We start from the raw sequence: 24,944 nt of genomic DNA, 5'->3' as shown, positions 1-24,944 counted from the left end.
TTCAGTGCCCAGTCATCAAGTTGTGAATCTACAGATTTAACTGCCTTAATTAAACTTGGCTTTGTTAAAAAATGTTAAATTGTGTGGCATTCTGTGCAGCATGCTGTGTAAGTGGCTAATGAAGTTAAATCGACAATTTACTTAATGTTTGAGAGGAGAGAGGAAATGCCAGTAAAAGATTTTGCTCTGTTGTGACAGCAGTGACTGTGATGTTGAAGGCAAGCTGTGTTTGTGTGGTTACCATGAAGAAGTGTTTGTCATGCACTGTTACCATGGGAATATTCAATGTGAATTCTAGAAATTAGGGAGATTTCTGGACCGAGTAGAAAGACAATTGTTATTTTTTTAGTGAAAGGCTGCTCAAGTGGTTTGACAGTATGGATTAACTCATGAAAACTGTGGCATATTTAACATCTTCATATCTCTAAACTTTATGAAAGAAAATAAAACTTAGAGTCTCAAAAAATATAAATACCAATTAATTAAAAACTTTTGGGGGACTACTTCCTTGATGCTCTGTGTTTTTTTTTCAGCTACCTGTTTTCTTCTGCCATTGTTAAGTTCTGCAGCCTATCAAGACTTTTAGCAGAATGTTTCCCCATTCTATGGTGGCTGTTTAATATATTGCAGAGTAGCTGGAAAATGTCTAATCCACTTTGCTTCCAGGTCAAAGAACATGAAAAGCTAAATAATGGGGGGGGGGGGGAAGGGGTGAGCAACAGAACATTAGTTTTTTATTGTCTTTTGGCAGAGAAGTCCTCTTGCACACACAGAATAGCCCATCAGAATGGCAGTTATCTGAGCCTGACTACACTGGGTGAAGCCATAGTCTTGTATTACCCAAATTTGGGAAAAACCTAGGCCTTGCATGAAGCATGCTTACTACAGGATGTAAACAGGAGCAAAACAAGTCTGGGCAAGCCAGGGTCCTTGTACTCAGTGGCTCCAGGTTCTTTGTCCTCTTTCCTGCAGTTGCTTCTTTCCAAAACTGAGAGAGGCAGAGCAGAAGAACATGTCTGGGCAAGCCAGGACTATTTTGGCCTATTCAGGCCTACCACGACAATTCTTGTAATATTTTTCTTTGTAATTTTGTACACTAGTCAGTGTCAACTTTTGTTCTAAGTAAAGAATTGATGAAATCAATATACAAAACCTTTTTGTTTTCTTTCACGAGGAGTGGATTTAAAAGCTTGCAGTCAAATACATTTGTGGTCAGTCTTGTTGGCAAGCTTCTTTTAATTTTTTTTCCTAAAGTCTTAGGAGAATAATTTTATTTCCTTTAATATCAGTTGGTTTTAAAAGATGCTAAGAGTTGGTCTAAGAGTCATTTAATACTTGATTATTTCTTGGGCAAGTTAGAAATAAAATACCTCTTAGCCCATACAGAATTGTTCTGTGCTCTCATCTGCCTGCCTTCCCCCTGGTCCTTATGGGGCTAGATTAGCTCATGATTATAAGAGAAAACACTTTCTTAAGTCCAATATTAGTAAAAACTACTAAGCTTAGCTGTTGTGTTGTCTGGGTTTCCAAGACATTCATATAATAAATCATATAATTGTCTTTCCCTTTGCACTGTGTTCACATTTACCCCTCTTGATTTTTTTTGTGTCAGTTAAATGTTTCAGATGTGTCTGCTGCAATATATGAGATTTTTTTTTTGCCAGTATTTAATTGGTGTTTATGGATTTCTCTTATCTCTTGACATCTGGGGCTGTTTTTAGTTTGAAAAAGGGAAGTCTGAGGGGAGACCTCATCACTCTCTACAGCTACCTAAAAAGATGTTGTGGAGAGGTTGGTGTTAGTCTCTTCACAGGTAATTAGTGACAGAGCAAGAGGGAATGGCCTTAAGCTTCCACTGGGTATGTGTAGACTGCATGTTAGAAATTTTTTTTTCACAGAAGAGTGATCAAGCATTGGAATAGGCTGCCCAGGGAGGTGGTTGAGTCACCAACCCTAGATGTGTTTAGAAGTGGTTTGGATTTGGTGCTTGGAGATATGGCTTAAGGTGAATCTTGTAAAGTAGGGTTATCGGTTGGACTCCGTGATCCTGAGGGTCTTTTCCAACCTGAATGCTTCTTTGATTGTGTGCAATCTCTGTTGTCATATTTAAAATGCAGTTGACTTCCTTTCTTGTGACCTTTACTGGGGTTTAGATGTATTCCTGGTTTAGCTTCAGCTTCTGCAGAAAATAAAACAATCTTTACCTTTTTGGATTTGTATTTTTGTATGAAATGTACCTTTTTTTTCCCTCTTCTTCTGATGATACAGAATAGAATAGACTCATTGAACTATAAGACCAGACAAGCAACGGTAATTTCATTTACTTTGTTTCTAGATGGAATCAGTGTTACTGGACTTCCACTCTCCAGTCCTTTTCGGCAGGTTGTCAAGCCGAGAGTGGAGACTAAACCTATTAATCCACAAGAAAGCAGCAAAGTTGGTGACTTCAGTCATGTGAAGGTAAGTAAATGACATCAAAATAAGTACCAGATGTGTTTTTTACTGAACTGTGTTACAGTTTGTGTGATTTAAAAATAATGATACTGGAACGTGTCCAGAGAAGGGCAACGAAGCTGGTGAGGAGCCTGGAGCACAGCCCTGTGAGGAGAGGCTGAGAGAGCTGAGGTTGTTTAGCCTGGAAAAGAGGAGTCTCAGGGGTGACCTGATTGCTGTCTACAACTACCTGAAGGGATGCTGTAGCCAGGTGGGGGTCGGTTTCTTCTCCCAGGCAACTCTTGCGGAAGGGGAAAATGAATTGATGTGAGATGACATTTTCCAAAATTAATATTGTTTATTAATTTTGCTACTCGGAACTCTTGCCACCCCTGACCACTAATTTTAATAATATTTTGGTTCTTAAATGGTTATGGAAACATTCTGTGGATAATGTCTACATCTAATATAACCAGCAAAATATATAAACATGAATTGAACTGGACGAGACTATTCTGATGGTCAAATATGCCATTTGCCCTGTAGATGGGCTCAACCTTTTTCTGCTCTATGGCAGAAGGCACTAGAGATTTACAAAGAGGTATTTAAGCATTTACTCACAGATTATTATTACTACCCTTGTAGGGGCTAGCCACAGTCCAGACAGTGCCCAAATGTCGTCAGTGGATTCTATCTTGTTGGAGGTTGAGACTTGAATCTTCCCAGTTTCTGGGGAAAGATGCAGACAATCTCTGACCTTGTTCTCTGGCTTCTTCTGGTCAATCTGTATATATGTCCAGGAATTCTAGTCGGGACCTTCAGGTGCAGAGGCAGATGTTGTGCAGTCTCAGCACAATGTCACACTGGCCACACAGGCTGATCGCATGCAGGCGTCCGGGGTCTGCTCCTGTTAACTTGTGGCAGTGGAGTTTAGCAGGCAAGCAATAAGGCAGTGTGCAATAGCAGCAGGGCTGGGCACAGCAGAGAGAGCAGGCACAGAGCAGGGAAGCAAAGCAGTGAAGCAAAAGCAGATTGTTCACCTGCGTATCTCCTTTTATCAATGTGGGCCGAGATTAACTGCCCTTTGGACACAAGAATAGCCACTCAGGACAGCAGTTAACCAAACTATACCATATTAGGCAGGGTCCATAGGCCTGGCTCTCCCAAATATGGGAAGAGCAGAGGCCTTACACCCAATAGGCCGTAAGCTAGGTGCGTGGGCTTACACAACTGCGTTACACAACCTGGAGCCTGGGCCGGCCAGACTTCATGGCGCCAGGCCCGTTGTGTCTCTTTGTGTTTGTTTGATAGGTAAGCATGTATAAGCCTACTTTGGGCCTGTGGGCCCTCCACAACAGCAACCAGCAATAGAACAAGGGGACACAGTCTCAAGTTGTGCTGCGGGAGGTATAGGCTGGATGTTAGGAGGAAGTTCTTCCCAGAGAGAGAGATTTGCCATTGGAATGGGCTGCCCAGGGAGGTGGTGGAGTTACGCTCCCTGGAGGTGTTCAAGACAAGACTGGATGGGGCACTTAGTGCCATGGTCTAGTTGAATGGATAGGGCTGGGTTGGACTGGATGATGTTGGAGGTCTCTTTCAACCTGGTTGATTCTATGATTCTAAGATTTCTTTGTCTCATGAATATTTCCCTTTGTTTTTAGAACAGCTTGCTGTTCTGTGTTTGGATTATTATATTTGAATAAATGAAAGGGTTAAACAAGATCAGACTAAGAGCAGAAATTGTAAAAAGTTGGCTACTGTTATGGCGTACTCAGGGAACTGTCACATCTTCATCTTCTGTTGCATTCTTATGCTATATACTCTGTAGCAAGGTGCTTCACTATGAATTTTCAGGTTTCTTGTATTAAAATGTATGTCAGGATTTGTACCTTCTAAACATTTTGGTATTGAAGTCTTTTCTTCACATTTCCAATAGTGAGCCCTTTAGAGGTGTTTGTATAAGTAGTAAAAGTGAATAGTTAAGAGAGCCAAAAGAAAAGTAAATACAAGCAGGATGAAAGAACAACTGTGCAGGTAGAAGTTGTACTGTGCTTACTGAGAGAATCTTCCCTGGAATAAGTTATTATTTGCTTTTCTGTTGAAGATCTTACTTGTACAAGATGTAAAGTTGACTTGCTAGAGGGAAGGGATGCCATCTGGCGGGACCTGGATAGGCTGGAGAGGTGGGCCCAGGCCAACCTCATGAAATTCAGCAAGGCCAAGTGTAAGGTCCTGTATCTGGGTTGGCACAATCCTAAGCACAGATATAGGCTGGGTGGTGAATCACTGGAGAGCAGCCCTGAGGAAAAGGACCTGGGGGTCTGGGTTGATGAAAAGCTCAACATGAGCTGTCAGTGTGCACCTGCAGCCCAGACAGCAACCATGTGCTGAGCTGCATCAAGAGCAGTGTGGACATATTCAAGAACCATCTAGATGCATTCCAGTGTGATCTGCTCGAAGTGATCCTGCTCTGGCAGGGGGCTGGACCAGATGACCATTCGAGGTCTTTTTCAGTCCCTGACATTCTATGATTGTATTATTTGCAGAAGATGTATTTTGAGATGCAAGCAGCAGATTGTAAAAAAAAAAAACAAACAGGTTATAGCATTTCATTGTTTTCTTCCATAGCTTTGGTGAAATTTTGCATACTTTGTAGAAGTTGACCCATTTCCTGCATGGGTATGAATTCTGCACTAGCTCGTCCGGTCAGAATTTAGATAGAGTGTTGTATCATGCAGTGTTTGGCTTAGCATGCCTTGGGCTGAGAAGTAAACAGGGGCTTTGCTTTTCTTCAGTAACTTGCTTTTCCTGTGAATTTGCTTTCTTCCCAGTGAGGTTATTTACAATTCCGTTTGATCAATAAACAGGTGAGGCTATTAATTTTTAAATACATTTCTTTTGGACTGTTAGCACTGCTAAGTCATCATCGTTTGATTCCATAGTACTAAAGGGATGATGACAGCATATGAAAGACTGCAGTGGATTAGTGAAGACTTCTCTTTGTATTTTATGATACAGTGTGGTATTTCCCAGTTGCTCTTAAGTGTAAATCAGCATCATTAATTCGTGTTAATTTTTAAGTTTAGAACTTCATGTAGAATGTCTGACCTATAGACACTTCTGAAAGCAAGGGGAATGTTATTTTGAAATTACACCAAAAAATCAGAAATAGAGAATTTCTTTGCACCAGATCTGTGAAAAGTAACTCTCTCTTTTTGTGCATTTTTGGCTTGTGAGCTGGTTGTCTTGGCAGCCAAGAAGTTGCAGGTCCGTAGCAATCTATTTGATGACATTTCAAGGATATTGGATAGAGCTTAGTTTATAGTGAAACTGTCTGCTGGAGGTGCATGTGCTTGATTCTGTCATTAGGTTTATAAGATGAAATCTAGTGTTTTAATACAATTACTTAATTGATTGGTTTTCTATGACGAAGGACCCTGCAGGTGATGAAAACTATATCCAACAGAGAATACACATTCCAATAGCATCAAGGGATTCCCTGCCCAGGAAATTTAATCAATGTATTCAGCCCCACCTATATGACTGCTATACAGATCCTATATCATGTCCAAAATTAATGATTTACTGTGTTAACATCTAATCTACACCAGGTTAATCACTATTCTTGCACTTTTGGTTTAAACAAACAAATAGGCAAAACAAAACCAGTAAAATCAGAGTGTTAAAATCACCCAACAGTGTGAAACTCTGCTAAATTTTGAATTACTTAAATTATTGCCATTCTGATCACTTGCAGGTAATGTCCATGAGTTGAAAAAACAGGGTTTATAAGATTGGTCTATTGTAGGTGAGGACAGAGAAAACCATAGTAAGATGTCACCATCTGTAGAGTGATTTACAATTATGATTCATTCCATCGTAACAGACATCCGTTTCTATAACTTCATTTTCTATTTACCACATCACTGTATTACTAAATACTAATTTTATTTCACATTGTCCCAATTAAACTACTATAAACCAATAGTTTGATCTGCCCAGGTTAAAAAATGCTTACTGAATTCAGAACTATTTAGAAGTATTTTTTGATTCACCAGCCTGTCCAGATAATTAAGTCTCTGTGTATGTGGACATACACAGTTGGGACTGGGCAAGTGACCAGAAGAAATTACCTGTCATATTTGAAGAGACTACGTTTGTCTGTTAACTACATTGGAACTGACTGCTAGTCATTCTGTGATAAGGTGTTATATCCAGCTTTTTCTCCTGCTGTCTGCATCATCTGTTCAGTTCTGTCTATTTTTTTTTTTCATTTGTGACTTCTCTCTCTCCTTTGACACTAGCCTTTAATAGGAGGAAACATAGAAGCCACTAGTAGCTGTAAATAAAAGCTACTTAAATTCTAAGTTCAGGCAGTTATTGTCATTAATTGAACCAACTAAGTGTTTAAAGGTATTTGGTCCAGTTTTCTTGACTGGGTTCTGGGGAACTCACTGTACTTCTGGATTTGATTTGCTTGGTTTCAGACTGAGTACCTTTTGGAGTATACAAATGTATGCTGGTTGTCAAACGCTTTTGTTCAGTGAGGGTCTTGATGTGGCAAGCTGGGATGAATACCAGAGGGATGACCCAAGGTTCCTTTTGAACTCAAGACTCAAAAGATTTTTACAAATCTTTTTGAGTGCTCTAAAACCTCCTTAAAATATCTCTCAGTATTTCTCTGTTACTGCAGAGCAATTCAGTGCTTGTGGGTTATTGCCTAGATTATTGCTTGGTTATGTTTTAACGTTTATCTTGTGATAGTCAAACCAGTTGAAGTGGTTTGACAAGGACTAATCTAAGAAGCAAGTGGGAGTTTTTAAGCTAAGAAAATGTATTAAACAATTTCTGTGGTGAAACTGCTGTCATTTATTCATGACTTAGCAATAGGTGTCTGTTGTGAATATTCAGTAGTAGTTTGCAATCCTGAGTACTGCGCTTAAGATGGTCTTGAAGGTGATTCTTTTCAAAGAAAATTAATGTAAATCAATGCTTCTCTTGTTGCTGATTCTGATATGTCCTTGTTCAGATATTTATAAGTCTTAATGCTTAAACCTTTCTTCTTTACTTCTTTGCTGTACAATTTTTGTGCTCAGTTTTGGATATTTCAGGTATTCCAGTTGAATTTCTCTGCAGTCTAGGTTTTCAATTTTGACAAAGGCTATCTTCCAATAAACCGATCATTGGCTTCTGGAAATGACTGTTGTAATGATCTCATACATTCAGTATAAACATTTCTTCATGACCTCATCATAAAGCTTGCTTATACTCTCAGGTTGAATAGAATATAATGGTGTAGTATTGTGTTCAGATGTACTCTATTCTGCTGTTGTTGACTGAGTTGGTGTAAGCATTGTCTAAAAGCTTTGGTTGTTCGGAGACACGTGTTTGGCAGAGTTATTTAGCCCTTGTTTAGCTCTGTACTGCTGTGGTTATATGTATCAGTACGTGAAATAGTCTGAGGCTGAATCCTGGCCAAGAATTGCAGTTTCCTTTGAGATGAAACAGTTAACGACACTAAAATTCTGCATGAACAAGAGTTGGATTCTTGGTACTTGATACCTGCCTGACAAAATTGGCTTATAATCTGAATTTGAACAAAAGCCCGCAGCTTTATAGTACTCTAGGTCTAAACACTCTTTGATTTCCTTCCCCATGCAGTTTGGCTTATATTCCTTTCCGTGATTTTGAGTTCTATAAATAGTTAGTTGAGTATTCAGCACTATTTGTGCTCACCTACTCTCTTCCTCTTCTGTGAATTGTTCCATCAAGAAGTGAACATTTTGTTGTGCCCTAGAGAGTACTCTACTTCAGAACACAAAGATAATATTTTACTAAAGCTATTCTCTAGAGCCACAGGAAAAATAAATTTGCTGCTCTCTCTTGGATTTGAATAAATGCAATTAATTCATATCACCTGGTATTTTACTTTCAGTATTATCACTGTAGTAGCTATGGTTTCAATTTGGCACATTTTACAACTTGATGTACTTCCTATTTTTGCCACTTTATATGAAAGAAGCATTAAAAATTGTGAATAATAAATATAGTAGAAGAAAAAAATGGATAGATTCATTGTCTGTGTGTCAAAAGCACCATTTTCTCCAGACTTCTAGTTGTCACACAGAGGTGTGATACTTAAACATTGCATCAGGGGTAGTTGCAGTGGATACAATCTTGTGTATAAACCACGCTTCATCTGTCTCTTGTCTGACGATGAACAAAGGAAAATTAAAGTTGACATCAATACAATGAGTAGTGCTTACATGACCAGTAGCAGACTCTGTAGTCATGAGAGCTTCTTCCCCCAAGGAATCATCTTTGGCCATTGTTTGACTTGTTTCTCAACTACAATATAATCTTATCACTGTAATTAGGGATGGGTCAAATAACCAATTTCTGGTAGTTTTTCATCAACTTGCCAGGCTACATTTGAGTCATTAATATGGTGAGTTTCAACAGCAGACATCACTCATGCATGTCTGTTGTCTCTGTTCAGAGTGCTCCAGTGCTGTCACATTGGAAATATTTCAGCCAAAAAAAGTGTTCTGCCTGAACAGCTGGTGCAACACAGGAGGTTATGGTAGATGAACACGTTTGGGGATGGAGGTACCCTGAGATTGTTAGATTGTGTGATGGTGTGGGTGTTACCCACCCCCCCACACTTTGGAAATCACCCAGACTAGACTCAGCAGCTCTGGAAATCGAATGAAGCTTTCTATTTACAGCTTAGCACAATATACAAGCAGATATTTACAGTATATACAATTATATACAGAATTACACAAGTTAAAAGGTAATACAGAAACATAACTCCCCTCCCAGAAACCTGAGTCCCCAGGAGGGGCACTTAACTGCCCTTCCACCTTGTCCCACCCCTCTCCCTTACCCCAGCTCTTGCCTTATGCCCAAGGAAGATTGGAGGGTTGGCCAGGGGAGTTAGGAAGCAGGTGGATTAATCGGAGAGATGGCAGGTTAGGTTAGAGAGAAAAGTGCAGCCTAAAGCCCAGACAGAGAGCAACTCCTTTATCTATGTTTGTGTTCTTGTTTTTATACATCTCAGCAAGCCTATGAGTGAAGTAGATGTCACCATTGTTTCTCTTTCACAGCCTGTGATCTAGTTCTTGTCACCAAAACATTCTAGCTAGCTTCAGACTAGCACAGATTGTCATGCTAATGCCTATGAAGTGCTCTGGACAACTAGAATAGCAGTAGGTGGTTACTTCCATAATGACATTATGATAAGAAAGCAGAAAAAAAAGAATATTCAAGTGGCTTATGTAGGATGGCATCAACTTTACAGAAAGCATAGGGGAAAAATGGAGGGGAAGGTGACAAAGTTACAAGGAGTAAAGAAAAAGAAAAGATGGGCTTATGTGAGTACTTGCTGAAGTTGAAACTTGAAGTGGGGAGAGGGCTCCTACAAAGCATTTAGAAGAGTGTGGTGAAAGTCCAGTCAGCTTCATTGGAAAATTTAAGAGTAGTTAGAAACTGAGATGTCTGTCTAAGTGCTCTGCTTGCATTAGATACACTTCCTCACAACAAAGGACAGAGTTCACCCTTAGCCTAGAGCAGTCAGAATGCAAGCAGCTACATGGCACATGGGCAAGTGTCACAAATTCAGAATACCTCTGGCTATATACTCTTCAAGTTCACACTTGCCAATTTTTGCATGTTTAGTTTTCCTGTCTTAACGAGAACAGATGAGGTAGGTCAGACATGGGGTTTAAACCAGAGGCAACTCCTTGTTTCAGGTGCCATGTTTCTCAATCTGTGTGCATTTGTAGTACTCGGGTTGTGGATCCCATGTCAGTCAAGAGGTGCTGCAGTAGTTCTCGTGATCTCTTCTGCCAAATGGAGGTTTTGGCACTGAGAGCGAAAAGCATGCTTGGTTAGCCTTCTGAAGACTCAATCTACTTATTAGACTAAGTTCACAACAATGAATTGTCTTTTGTCAGTACTCAGCCTCCCTGCTTACACTTTGGATTTAGTCTGAATGTCCAATTTAAAATGTTTTTTTCATCTTCTCTGTGGGTAGATTTTGATTCATTGTACACAAATGATTTAAGATCAGAGTATCATCCCGGTCTGAATCAGAAGCCCCGTAGCATACTGAGTATCATGCTATGCTTCAGCCAATAAACTCTTTCTTTCAGCAGTGCTTATTTTATTCATAGTGCTATACTTCTTTGACTACTTTTCTTCCAGTTCTTAACTGACTCATGTTAATTCATATCAGGTTCTGAACAGAGTAAGTCTTATGAAAAAAGCTGTAGGTAAGACTTACAAGATCTATTTTACACCTAAGCACAGAAGATGTTGCTCTACAATGCAAGAATGCTTCCAGAATGACATACCTGGACACGTATGAGAAACATGTTCTGTTGTAAGTAGAGATTTTTTTCAAGCATTTGATATTTAGATTTCAATTATAATGTAAGTTCTGGATATTTTAGCTTTACAGCCATATGTATTCCTACACTTCACGCTGCACAAAGATTTTTGCAGTATTTACATACAGTTAATTTATGGGTGTTGATAAGCATAGAATTTTGCTGTGCTCACTTTTGCTAGACTCATGATGTTAATTTCCAGTGTTTTAACTTAGCTGAAAATGTGGAACTGGCTGCAAGGAAGGCAGCTGCACTGGTGGGATCATGTGATGGCAGAAGTTGAAATAGACTAAAGAATGGAGACCAAGTGATAGCATGGTGTCAGAGAGCATGCTATCAGACATAATTTTATTCAAATCTTTACATCTATGCATAGAAGAAGATATTATGCAATATAGGAAAAATGCTGAATGCAAGGGATGAATGGAATCATGCTTTTGACTTCATTCTGAAACTTAATCTGTTTCAAAAGCCTGTTGCTGCTTAGTATGACAGAGTTGTCCTTAATGTAGTACCTGTACATTCTATTTCAGTAGCTTTGCTTTTGTGAATTGCTCTGTGTAAATTTGGTAAAATTCGTGGCTATGTTTCTATTTTTAGCTGGATATTCATATATCAGTCTTTTAAGATATGCTGGACTACAATCAGTATTCTAGGAACTTGCTTGAGCATTTTTTTCCAGAGCAGTTCCATAGGTGCCTTAGCAATTCTAAGGGCCTCCTCTCTGCAGTTCTCTAGCTTGCCTTTCATCTACTGATTAATTCACCCTTTTCTTCCATTTTCTTTTCTTCCACTTCCTCTTTTCACTTTGTAGGTTTTAATTTATAATTCTGTACTAAGATTTCTTCACTCTTATCCTCATAGCTGTTAGTTTATAACTGTAGGGCTTCATAGATAACAGAACAGAGAAATCACATGCCAAATAAATACTACTCATGTCTGAGTTACTGTTTATGTATTTCGTTGATTCTTGTTTTTTTCCCCTGGAAATAAGGGAAACTGCTTTCTTATAAAGCTGGAAAACTGCTACCTGAAGGAAATAAGTTGCGATTTAGTCAAAAGTGTAATCTTATGTGCAGCATTATGTTCATGCATTACTTTAATAATGATGCTGTATTGATGTTTTAACTCTTGCTCTGGAATGATAACAAATGGCCTACTTCAAATCATTCAATTTGATATACTTAGTCAAATGAGCTTATAAAGAGTCATTTAAGACAGAAATGGTGTGGTGTTTGGAAGAGTAGATGGTGAGAAAGGAGGTGTGCTCTTCAAATTGTGGTAACAGGAATATCTACTCCATAAATACAAGGCTGTGCAGGAAATGCATGGTGATTATCTTCACATCCAAACCTGCCTGTTAGGCTGTAATTTCATTAATAGCTAGTGGTAACAAGCAACGTCTCCATTCTAGTTGTGTTTATGTGTATGGCTCCTGCACTTTCTGTTTATAATGAACTTCTTCTCTAGAGCCAAATATTAACAGTCTTGAAGTACTTGGAAGAAGGCATGGATGAGGAAGAGGAATTTAGGCTCTTCTTCCTGTTTTTGGAGCTTTTTGTCCTGAGCACTGTTTGAGCTTCCATAAATTTTATAATGTCAATCTTCTCTTGTGGTCTTTTAACCACAGGCACCCAGTACATTGACAAATAATGAAGAATAGCTTTTCTGAAGACCAAGATAAACATATGCAGGATTTTCTTAGCAGTATATCTCCAATTTATTTGAAATGGATCACTTATTATTTTGCTCTTTTTAAAAATACAGCTTGATTATTTTCTTTCAATCTGAGAATCAATAAATCTTCAAGTTTGGTTTCTTATGTTTTCAAGTATCAGTCTTCTTGAAATAGTCTTGGTTTCTCCTTCATAGGCAAAGGCCATAGTTATGCATGGATGTTTGTTCTGTTTTTTGGGCAACTACCAAAATTGCTGAAGTGTGCCTTTATAAAAAGGAAGAATCTTTAGACTGCAGATCTTCCATGTAGCTAAAAGTGGCATACTTAATAGCTGCCTTACCTAGGAGTAGGAGAAAGAGACTGAAGTTTCATAATTTATCATTGTGGGGACTTAAAAAAGAGTAGGTCAAATGTGGTAGTTTGCTTCAGAAGAAATTGGAAACACAGAATGCATAGCTGTAATTGATGCTGAGCCATTTTTGAAAGGGCACATCAGAAACGACTTTACCAACTTTGTTTCACCTAGGGAAACAACTGAATAATCATCACAGCAAGCTCCACATTTAATGTTTATGGGGTAAAACAGGTTTTAAATGTCATAGCTTGCAGTTTTTTAGTAAGATGATTTGGACTGATACTCTCATTGAGGAACTGCCTGAGAGAACTCCGATTTTATTTAAGGCTTTCTACTGCTATCAGTGAAAGCAGGCATAAAATCTCAAGCTTTAATGCAAGCTTACATCTTAGTATAGTAATAAGAGTAAATCTACACTAACTTCATCACTGATCAGTGCCAAAGGCTGTCTCTTTATTAAGGTGAGAAGGACAAGTTTGACTTTAGAAGCCTTAAATTTCCAGGCAATGAAAATTGTGTAAAATTCTAGGGGAGAGGGAAATCTCAACACAAGGTAGGGGGAATAGGGATGGACTGAGGGGAACCCCAAGAATTAAATAAATATGTTTTTTAATATTATGTTACATGAAATAGATCAAAATGAAAACTCTTATTTTGTTGGCTATTTCATGAAATTCTTTTACATGGGTTGTCATTAAACTGAGCTGTATGTTGCAGTGATGATGTGGAGGAAAAACAATTAATAATAGAAGTTCCCCTATGACGAACAGGACGTGCAGGAATTTGGAAGTACAGATCAGAGTATGATTTTCCACCCTTCTGTTTTGGTTTAAACCTGATATTTCTGTAGGTGTAGACTTACAGTAAATTAAAGTTCTAATGTTTCTATGTTTAAATGGAATAAAAATTGTGTACTCCAGTGATAGCAAAGTTGAGAAAAATATCATGACTATTACTATGGAAAAAATTAATCTTCTGCCCTTGACTTGTAGATTTGTAGTTTGACAATATACTGGTATAAACATTATGGTTAAGTGGCTAGGCTGTGTGCATCAGTTTGTAGCCAGTAAGTACAGTGAACTCAATATATCATTCCCTACACTGATATTTGTGAAAGTGAAAAACTCCTAATAACTAGCTGATTTTAAACCTGGGACTCTTAAAATATATTATGGATTTAGCTGAAATAGATTGGAGCAAGAGGAAAGAAACAATTAAAATGCATATTTTTACTGAAGTGTATCTCAGCAGCAGAGAGGCTTAGATATTGCTTTATGTTGGTAGGTAGCTCATACAAGTTTTGTTAAGTTTATTTTCAGTTATCTTATATCTTTGTATAAAATTACTGGCAAACTGAGCAGTATGTTTCAAGTAATGTGCATGTAACATTATTAGGATTAAGTCATTCCATAAAACACCTATTTTTTGTTAAGCGTTATGCAAATGCATGTCGTAGATAAAGGCATAATTTTATAACTATTGCTGCCATTCAGTACAGTGGCTGACAGCCCAGAACAATAGGTAGACAACTTAAGATGTACAGTTACAAGTAGTTTTGATACACTCACCAAACGTTCCTTGCTGTAACTAGTGTGAGAAATAGGCCATCTAACCCTCTTTAAAAATCTTAAGGGGGGAAAAAAAGGAGAAGAGGGCCTAGAATCACACATTTTTCATTGCTGGAGCATGAGATTTTATCTGCTCGGCATCTTGATACTGTTTCCAAAAGCCGTTTGGAGATTTTTGCCCATGCTTTGTGCTTGTTTCCTATACATAATTGTCTGCGTGTTGTAATTCTTCCATTTCTGATGCACTCCAATACATTTTTCCAGATTTTGCTTGGTCAGTCTAGTGCTGTGATCAACCCAAACCCTCCTCTTGAGTTTATCTGATTGTGTGTTAGCCACCTGTAGACTAAACTGTTAGTTTCTGCTTTGGTCTAGGATAGGAGGAGTAACTACAGATGGAGAGAAAAGGCTTGAAATACAAAAAAGGTGGAATGTTATCCAAGTGCTGCAAACCTAATCTTGTAACCTTGGTGGAAAGCCTTTTGCCGGTGATCTGTCTAGTTTGATTCTGATAAATTTACCCAAGTGGTTTCAGCATGAAGCCAAGAATTCTGAGCAGAAACATGCATGGGGTTGGGGATGATTTGTTTTTTTGGAAGTCATCCAGTATAAGTCATGTATTTCAGTGGTAAAAAACTTTGTACATCCTTACGGCAGCGCTTTGAATGGTGATACAGCCATGTTATTCAAGACTGCACTTAACCTTAGCCTTAATTTGACCACCTTCAATTTCCACCACTGGATTTTGAAGCAAGTGAAGGGCCTCCTGTCCTAGGTATTTTCTGTCTAATTAATGTAAGTGAGCTCATGTGAGACCAATTATTTTCAGTTCTGTTTTGATCTTTTCTGTATGATAGATGTCAAATTCAGAAGGAGGGAGAACATGACCCTTCCAGCACTATTATACAGCTCAGCGGTGATTTCCCCAGAAGTGCTGGCTTTGCTATTCAGGGTGTAGCTCTGTAAAGTTTTAAAGTTTTATAAGTTTCAGTGAACATTTTTCAGTGTCACAGTTCTGAAATAACCTTCTGAGTTTCCTTTGGGGTGGTGCTGTCGTACAGTTGTAATGTTTAAGTTCATGAAATGATGATTTTTTTACTCCAAAAGGAATAAAATATTTTGATTGAGTTGTAATTGTTCTTTGTACTCAGCACCCAATCGTGAGATATGATCTCCCAGTCTAAGTAGAAGGAGTTTAAATGCTATGCAGTCTTGACATTTCTAACTTAAAAATTAATAAAAGTTATGATTGTATTATCATGTTCCCTGCCACATAATTTAGTGAGTATTGCTCAGAGTGCTGCTTGTTCAACTTAAGAGAATTCGGCTGCAAGGAACAAGCTATGGCCAAATTTGAGCAGATTTAACTGAAAAAGAACTGTGTGAGGGCTGTGTAATGGTACGGAAGCATTTTCTTCCACTTTAATATCTATATGTTTCTGTGTGGAATTTCTGTGCCTCATCCTTTCACCTACATTTTCATCCTTTGTAACACTAGTGTGTGCCCAGCCGTTTCTGCAATTGTTACTGGGTAGGTTAATAATTTTATAATATGCTGTTTCCAGCTTGCCTGCCTCTTTGGGGTTTTTTTTTGTTCCTCTTCTCATCTCATAGTATTTTCCACTCACTGCAGTGCTTTCTTTTTCAGGAATCTTGCCATCTGTTGAGTACCTCGTACTAGCCTAAAGTGTGAAAGTTACATTGTTCAACTTGCCATTTAACTCAGAAAATCAAATGTATGAACATGGGGCTTTTTAATGATATATAGAATACCAAATGGGAACAGAAATCAGTCTATAATCGAGATTCTGATGCAGTTTTGGTTTACATCTTAATTTTTTGGACTTCTTTTCTAGGTTCAGCAAAAAGTCTTCCCTTTTTCAAAATGTTCACAGTATGTGCAATGTAATGAGGTCATAGTTTGCAGTTAAAAAATTCAATTTTTCTCATGTATTCAAATGTGAGTAGGTTGAGAATCTCCGAAATAGTGAGTGAGCATAAATTTACTGCCAGACATTTTTCTAGCCATTTATTTTCTTTTTTCAAAATGTACTGTGATATAAGCCAAGTGCCATGGTCTAGTTGATTGGTTAGGGCTGGGTGATAGGTTGGACTGGATGATCTTGGAGGTCTCTTCCAACCTGGCTGATTCTATGATTCTATGATTCTTTAGAATCTTCAAACAGGAATAGTAGTACCTTCAATATTATATTTTTCCCTCCAAACAACATAACACTGTTAGAAAAGATCTGATGGTGAACATAATGTATTCTTACCAGCCTCATAATTCACCAAAAAAGAACCAAAAGTAAAAACTTACTGAATTCTTTTCAGTGAATGAAGATGTAATTTCCTTCACAAGACTTAGAATGTCTTTCTGTGTACCTCAGTAAAGAGAGGAAACTGCTCAGTTACTGCTCAGTCTGCTTTCCCTGCAGACTATCTAAAATTCATGGAAGTGAGACTAGGTTTTGAAAACCGAAACCTTCAGGTCAGAGAAAACAATGGGAAACGTCCTTTTAAAACCTGTACTTTCAGAGGAAAAAAAAATAAAAAGCTTTTCTTCAGTAAGTTGAAAAGAAAAGCTCAGAATGCTTCAAAATCAGAACTCTTAGTCCTTTGTACTCAAATAGTTAAAGTCTGTAGTACAGTGAAGTAATTAAAATTTTGTCAGCCATGCTGAAGTGTTAGCCTTGGACTAACCTAAGCAAATGTGATGGATTGGCACATGAGTATCTTGCAGGATTACATCTCAACACAGTTTCATAGTTTCTTTAACATTTTTCCCCCTACTGTATTACTCCTTTGAAGGAAGGTACATTTTATTTTGATCATTTAGTTCCTGCTTAAAAAAAAAAAAGATGAAAAACTATTATTTGCATGGCTACTTCTTGGGAGTTATAGTGGGCTTTTATTTCCTGTTAAATAATCCATTAATTTGATCTTGAAATACAGTGTAAGGATTTTTCTTCTAATGCCTCTGTGTGACTAGTTTGGTATTTTATGTTGTATTGCTGTTTTATGAATTGGGAAAACTGTGAAGAACAGTTGTAGATTTAAAGAAGAGATTTCCATGTTATCCACGGTGTCACTGGAGATTTATTTCCTTGTAGTTTTATCTGTGTGCTTTGTTCAGGGCTCTGTTTAATTTGAAAGCAATTAAGTGGAAAATAGACACTAGTTTTAGAGTTATTCTGCAGGTTTCTATGCAGCAGTTGTGTTTAGGGAGTGGGTTTGGATCTGGAGTGACTGGCTGTAGTCGTGGAGAATTTCAGAAGTGCATTTCCAGTGTAGAGTATGAGAAGCACTGGATTCCTGGGAGCTGAGACTTATCTGGGGAATTCTGAATTGAATGGAATACTGAGTGAGTGAAGTCTACTGTTTAATGAATTTTAATGGGAAGAGATGAGGGATATCATTACATTTTGAAGGAATCCTATTGTTGTTTAATATATTCTGGATTTCTATAATACTCTGTTTTTATTAAGAGAAATGCAGACCAAAATTGAGAAGACAGGAAAACAAAGAAATAATGTTCTGGTGGTGGTTGTACTGTTGTGGTTTAAGCCCACCCAGCTAGCACTAACACCATGCAGGTGCTCACTGACTCCTACCCACTTCTATTAGGGTGGAGAGGAGAAAATACAACAAAAGACTTGAGGATGGAGATAAAGGCCAGGGAGGGCTCACTTGCTTGTAGTCTCAGGCAAAAGATATACTGGACTTGGATAAACAGAATCAACTTAATTTAAACAACTAACCCACTACCAATTTACCAGTGGAATCAGAGTAGGAGTGAGAAGTATAACCAGATCTAACGCATACTTATTTCCCAACCGCTTCCTTCTGCCCAAGTCCTACTCCTGGCAGTGCAAGGGGACATGGAACAGGGATTGTTCCAGTCCCTTCTGTATTGTTCCTGTTACTCCTTTCCTCCTCAGCAGCATTGTGGAGACCCTCCCACAGGAGTCAGTCCTCTTTTCTGTGGGCTTTGATCTTCCCACAAAATTTCAGTGGTGTAAATTCACCCATGGATGTATTAGACACTCAGTTTGTCTGTTTGTCTCTGGCCTTTTGAAAGCAATCCTGTCAGCAATCATTCCTGAAAATGTTGTGGTGCCCCTGTTCTCATGTTTCAGTATTATGGCTGTCTTGGCAAGTGCATTAGTCCTTATGTCCTACCAAAATGTTCATGCTGTTTGGATAGAACTCAGCTTAAGTTATCACAGCATTTCAGACTTCTGATGCGTCCACCTCTGCCCACACTTCACCTCCCCCTCCGCTTTCTTGAAGAGGCATCTGAGCCTTCTTGTAAAGAAGTCTATTTGAAAATCAAGACTTAGTATGTTATAGAATTATGGAATATCATAAGTTGGACCTTTAAGGTCATCCAATCAAATTTAACCTATCACTGCTGAATTCACCACTAAACAATGTCTCTAAGCACCACATCTACTTCTGGAAACGGTGACTCAACCACTTCCTTAGTCTGTTCCAGTGCAAGAGAACCCTTTCAGTGAAATGTTTTTCCCTACCATTGAATCAAAACCTCCTTGGTGCTACTTGAGGCCATTTCCTCTCACCCTATCACTTGTTACTTGGGAGAAGTACATCCACCTGGTTACATTCTCTTTTCAAACATAGTGAGTAGGTCTCCCCTCAGCCTTCTTTTCTCCAGGCTGAGCAATCCCTGCCTTCAGCCACTCCTAACAAGACTTGTGCTTTGGACCTTACACCAGCTTTGCTGCTCTTCTTTGGACATGTTCCAGCACCTCGATGCCACTCTTGTGGTCGGGAGCCCGATACTGAACTTGGTGTTTGAGATGCTCCTTCACCATTACCATGTGCAGGGGGAAAATCACTTTGCTAGTCCTGCTGGCCACACTATTGCTGATAGAAGTCAGAATGCTATTTGCCTTCTTGGTCACTGGGGCACATTGCTGGCTCACCTTCAGCTGGCTATTTCATCTGGATGACTTGCTCATATTTTGTTGAAAGTCTGTTAAGTACAATGTCACTTGTATATGCAAATATCTAGAAGTTTTGAACCATGAATTAGTAAGGAATCCTCTAGAAAAAGTAGACGTGAGACAGCTTTGACAGGCACAGTTGTGCTTCTGTTGCAAGTAACTGCTCTATGATGTTAAATAGTTATAATGGGAGGGACTAAAATTATGAGTTTCAAGGCCTTTTAGAAGTTTGTATGTGTTCTGGGACTTCAATAGAGTATATATGAAATAAAATGAGAAAGATAATTCAGCAGAACAATGTGGAAATAGCTAAACTGTGTAAAATACATAAATGTGCTCAAAAAGATTATTTTTCTTCAACTGCGTTACAGAAGACAAATTAAATTCCTCTTTTTAGTACTCAGGCTATGTGATCAAGCTTGTGTATTCTACACTTAGACTTTCTCATATTGATTTAGATGTTTACATGATTGAAGATACAAAAAAGCAATAACACAATTTGCCGGGGAAAAAAAACTCAAATCAAAGTTTGATGAGTGTGCAGTAGATATTTTTGAGTAAATACAACACTTAGTGGAGCAGAAATATTTGGACATTCTGATTTTTGGGGGGATATTGAAGAAGGCTACCTGGTAAGATTGTTGCTTGATGTAGTTGACATGTTCTCTTGCTATGTCCTTTCCTTTTTATCGTATGATTATATAGAGATTTCCTGGAAAATTGTGCTACTTTAATTAGATATATGCCTCAGGGGTTTTTATTGTACTGATCTCCAGCCGAGGGTCTGAACTACATCAGCTACAAACAACGTAGAAGTTGCAAGATAAATTAATCCTACACTATGAAAGAAATTTTGAAGTTATTAATTCCAGTTAAGATGGCATATAAGTAGGTAGATTTTTAAAAAAGAGAACTATAACTTGCTTTTATAAATGAAACTTAAGATATTTCAGTCTTACTTGATTTATATTTAGAAAAAATTACTGTGACTTCTACTACATTCAGCTGTCATTTTGTCAGCTCTTAATTTACTTCTTTCTAAACAAGTTTACAAATTTGTTCATTTAAAATTGAAATTTGGCTGCTGCCGTTTCTGCTTAACACATGCTTGAAAATGTGCTACTTTTGAAGATGCTTATTTAGGTGAAGCCTGAAGTCAAGCATTTGACTGTGTTTTATTTTCAGAAATCTGTTTTGATTGCCTGCCCAACCATGTCTTCCAGAGTTCCTATTTTGTAGTTTTAACTTGAAAGTAGGTTAAAAAAACAACCACTGTTATTTGTTTGTTATTTTTGTTATTTGTTTGATATGAATTTGGGGGCCAGTTTGCTTCTACTGAGCAATAGAGTACATGAAATGATGTATGTATAGCTTTATGTAGTTGTAGAAGGATTCTTCTCACTTTCTGCTGAGAAGTCACAATCACAGAATGGTAGCAATTGGAAGGGACCTCTTAATTTCATTTGGTCCAAATTCCCTCCTAAGGCAGGTTCATCTAAATTAGTTTGCACTGATCCAGGCAGCTCTTGAATGTCTCCAGAGAAGGAGACTCCACAATCTTTCTGGGCAGCCTTCTCCAGTGCTCTGTCACCCTCTTTGTTCTCTTTGTTTAGGTGAAGCTACCTGTTTTCCAGTTTGTGTCCATTGCCCCTTGTACTATGGCTGTACACCACTGAAAAGATCTATCCTCATCCTCTTGACACCCAGCTTTTAGATATGTATATGCACTGAAAATATTCCCTATTAGTTTCCCCTTTTCCAGGCTAAACAGCCCCAGCAAGGTCTCTCACTCTCTCCTTGTGAGGGAAATGGAGCATCTTCTCTTATCTGTGAAGCCCTCCAATGGACTCTCTCTAGAAGTTTCATATCTCTGTTGATTTGGAGAGCTCATAACTGGAGATCTAGAGATGCCACCTCATGAGGACAAAGTGTAGGAGGAGAGCTATCCTTGACCTGCTGGTCACACTTTTCTTAATGCACACCAGGATGCCATTGACCTTCTTGAACATGAGAAGCATGCTGCTAGCTCATGGTGAACTTTCAGGTCATTCTCTGTAGAACTGCTTTACAGCAGGTCAACCTCTAACCTGTATTGGTGTTGTGGGCTTGTTCCTCCCTAGATGCAACTTTCCCCTGTTGAACTTCATTAGATTCTTTTCAACCCAACTCTTCAGCCTGCCCTGAGAAGCTATATGAGTGCTTATACTTAAGAGTTCTGAGAGCTGAGCTTTTATGGTGAAGTTCTCTGTAGAATGTTTGAATTAAGCACATTTAGGTAGTGTTGGATATGGCACTTTCAATGAAGCAGTATGGTAAATTTCTCATGTCAAGAGCAAATGTCTTGTTGCAGCAGGCTCCCAATGGCTTGGCGCATGAATAAGGCTGGTAGTGAGATCAATTGCTTGAAGTGGTTCAGCTTCAACCAAGAGAGCTGCCATGTTGTTAGATACTATTTTTCCTCTTTATTACTCCAAAAGAGTGTTTTTGTCCAAGTCTTTGTCTGCATTTCTTCATCTGAGTTTGGTCAGTATTTTACATCTGTCAGGGTTTCTATTGTCAAGTGGGCATCTCATCACTGTGCCATGCCTGGATTCCTCTGTTCTGCAACCAGCTCTCGAAGTGTCCATCATTGTGCCAGGATATTTTTTCCTTATGTAGTAAAAGTGTGCTTGTACCATAAAAGTAAAATGTATTAGACATAGTATCCTGCTTGGTTGGACAAGTGATTGTGGCAGCTAAGCCTCATAAAACAAAGTTGCAGCCAAGTCAACAAAAGTTCAGAGCAAGCTGAACAAACCTCCACAGAATGCAACAGAAATTCTGATCTGTTACTAGCTAAGACAACCCAGCTTAGAAGAGACAAAAGTTGTTTATAGATTATTAATGCACAAGAGTGTTGGACTTGAGTTCCAGTTAATTCTTCTAGTGAAAGATCATATAAGAGAATAGAAAATGATTCTACGGCATTCTGGAATATTAACTTAAGAGAAAAGATGATCTGAATCACTGTTTGTTGAGAAAGATTGTTTCTTTTTGCCTCAAAATTTATCACACGTTGTCAGGAACAGTTTATAATACCCTTTTAAAACAAAACTGGTATCTTTATATGTGAGCTTTCTAGAAGACTATCAACATTATTAAAATGGAAAGGAAATTTCATCAGAAAGTGTTGACTTGTATAGTTTGTTCAGAATAATTCTGCTTACTGACTGCAGAATCAGAGTAGATTCTTCCAGTGAAACTACTAGAAGCAGTGGATTTTGTGTTTTTTTGCACCAGCCTTTCCCATCTTATACTGTGAATAGTGTGCCTGCTGACATTTCTTACCTAAAATGGAGCATAACAATATCTTAGGGAAACAGTAAACAGCTGTTCAATTTAGTCATCTCACCTGCTTATCTTACATGGTAGAGTATTTTGGTACTACTTCGAAGGAAAATGGTAGCATCCGGAGAGCTATTGGCTATTTTAAACATGTGGTTCCTCATGGATGTATTTAACAATAGAAGGAATATTGGACTGGACATTGAGGTAATATCAATTATCACAAATAGCAATGATATGAAAAAAAATTCTGACTTATCAGATATGCACAATGTGTCTAATTAAATGGAGATGTGATTACTCTTATTGAAAAACCTCAAGGAATGTAGCATCACATGAACATTTTTATTCCAGAAGGAAGGGGAGACAGAAGACTACTTGTAATTTTTGTTCACTACCTGTCTTTTTTTTTTTTTATGTAGCAGTTTCAGGCTGACTTGTTTGTACTGCCTTAATTTCCAGTCAGGTGTTACTTCTTACAGTAGATGTCTATTAAGGAAAAGTGTTTCTGTGTATAATATGGTTTTTTTTTTTTTTCTCCCTTGACAGTCCTCTTGTATAGAAACACAATGTGTTATACTCTTGTCAGTTAGAGTGTTGTGAGAAGAGATTAAGGGGGAATAATGATGACAGTGTTTGTTGTGAATTTGGGGAAGGACTAAAAATAAAGGTCAACATCGATTTGAGAAATATTTCTGTCTTCATCAAAGTGTCAGAACTTGGCTCATCGCTTCTCTAAGTTGTTAAGAGATCAAATATTTATAATGACCGTGGGAAATCTGACTTTTTCATATGTGAATGCAGTAAGCAGATCAATAAAACTTGGACTTGCGATGTCAGGTAAATCAGAATATCTTTTTAAAGGAATGCTATGGTAACTCTGACAACAGGAACTTGAAAAACAATGTTCAGCGGTGTTTGTCTTTGCATAGCTGAATTTAAGAGGCCAGATTCTAGGGAAAAGCAAACAAAAGGCATAACCCCTATATATCTCATGCTTGAGATCATGCTGTTATTTCCATTAACAAAAACATAATTCTATGACAATATTCATTTGACTTGGTGGCTGAAGTCCACTGTCTTTGTAGTGCAAACTGGAAATTCTGACCCATTCCAAGTCACGGAGAATCATTTCTGTCCTTGCCTTCAGGTAAAACTTAAGACAAGAGGAGGAGGTTAATGTAGGGTAATGGATAGCATGAGGTGGTTGGATGAGCCTAAAACATGCAATCTATTTAAAATTTATAGGAATATAAATAGTCACCAGATGGCACTGTGACTGAAATTTACACAAGGCAACCATAAATATAGTCAGCTAGGTCTTGGAGTAAATGTTGTTTTTTATTTGTTTCCCTGAAGTTGTTCAATCAATCAGTGTTTTGGGGTTTTTGGTAGTGGTTTTTGCTTTTTGGTTTTGTCTTTTTTGCTCCCTGAAACTTCAACTCTGGCTTTCCTTAGCTTCAGTATCTGGTGCTTTGGAACTGCTGATTTATCCAAGCAAAAACACTTCTGAAAATTGAGTCATCCAATAGATTCTTGCTAACAATTAATTTTAAGCTATCTGCTTAAATGATAGTAAATTCAGACAACTTTTGATACTCTACTTTTACTTCTGTGGGAATACATGCAACAAATTATTTGAGGAAAACAGCCAGTCTGATCGGAGTCAAATGATGCTTGACCAAACATTTGTGCCAGGGCAGGGTAATAAATTACTCTCATAACATTGTCACAAAATCACAGAACTTCAAAAGTTGGAAGGGACCTCCAGGGATCAAGTCTGACCTCCTTGCCAAAGCAAGATCACCTATTTTGCACACAAATGCATCCAGGCAGGTTTGGAAAGTCTCCAGAGAAGGAGACTCCACAATCTCTTTGGGCAGACTGTTCCAGTGCTTTGTCACCGTCACTGTAAAAGAAGTTTCTCCTTATGTTGAGGTGAAATCTTCGGTGTTCTGACTTGTAGCTGTTGCTCTTTGTCTTATTGCTGCTGACCACTGAAAAGATATTAGCCCCATCCACTTGATGCCCCTCAGTTATTTGTATGGATTGATAAGATCTCTCAGTCTTCTCCAGACTAAACAGCTCCAGGTTTCTCAGTCTCTCTTTGTAGGGGAAATGGTCAAGTCCCCAAGTCATTCTTGTGGCTCTCCGATGGACTTTTTCCAGCAGGTAGGTGTGGTCTCACCAGGGCAGAGTAGAGGGGGAGAAGAACCTTGCTTG

General features: G+C 38.3%; 1 protein-coding gene across 12 annotated transcripts in view; it reads left to right on the top strand.

Annotated features, from left to right (window-relative positions):
• Positions 1 to 24,944, top strand: part of TRAPPC9 (trafficking protein particle complex subunit 9) — a 443,292-nt gene that overhangs the window by 75,462 nt on the left and 342,886 nt on the right. For all 12 annotated transcript variants that reach the window (XM_064154350.1, XM_064154351.1, XM_064154352.1 and 9 more), the window contains one exon: positions 2,336 to 2,460. In XM_064154350.1, the coding sequence (XP_064010420.1) occupies positions 2,336 to 2,460 (125 nt within the window). The remainder of the gene's footprint in view (positions 1 to 2,335; positions 2,461 to 24,944) is intronic.

Source organism: Pogoniulus pusillus, chromosome 14 (genome assembly GCF_015220805.1).
Source record: "Pogoniulus pusillus isolate bPogPus1 chromosome 14, bPogPus1.pri, whole genome shotgun sequence".
Taxonomy (NCBI): Eukaryota; Metazoa; Chordata; class Aves; order Piciformes; family Lybiidae; genus Pogoniulus; species Pogoniulus pusillus.
Note: the sequence above shows the minus strand (reverse complement) of the source record. Positions and strands in the feature narration are given on the sequence as shown.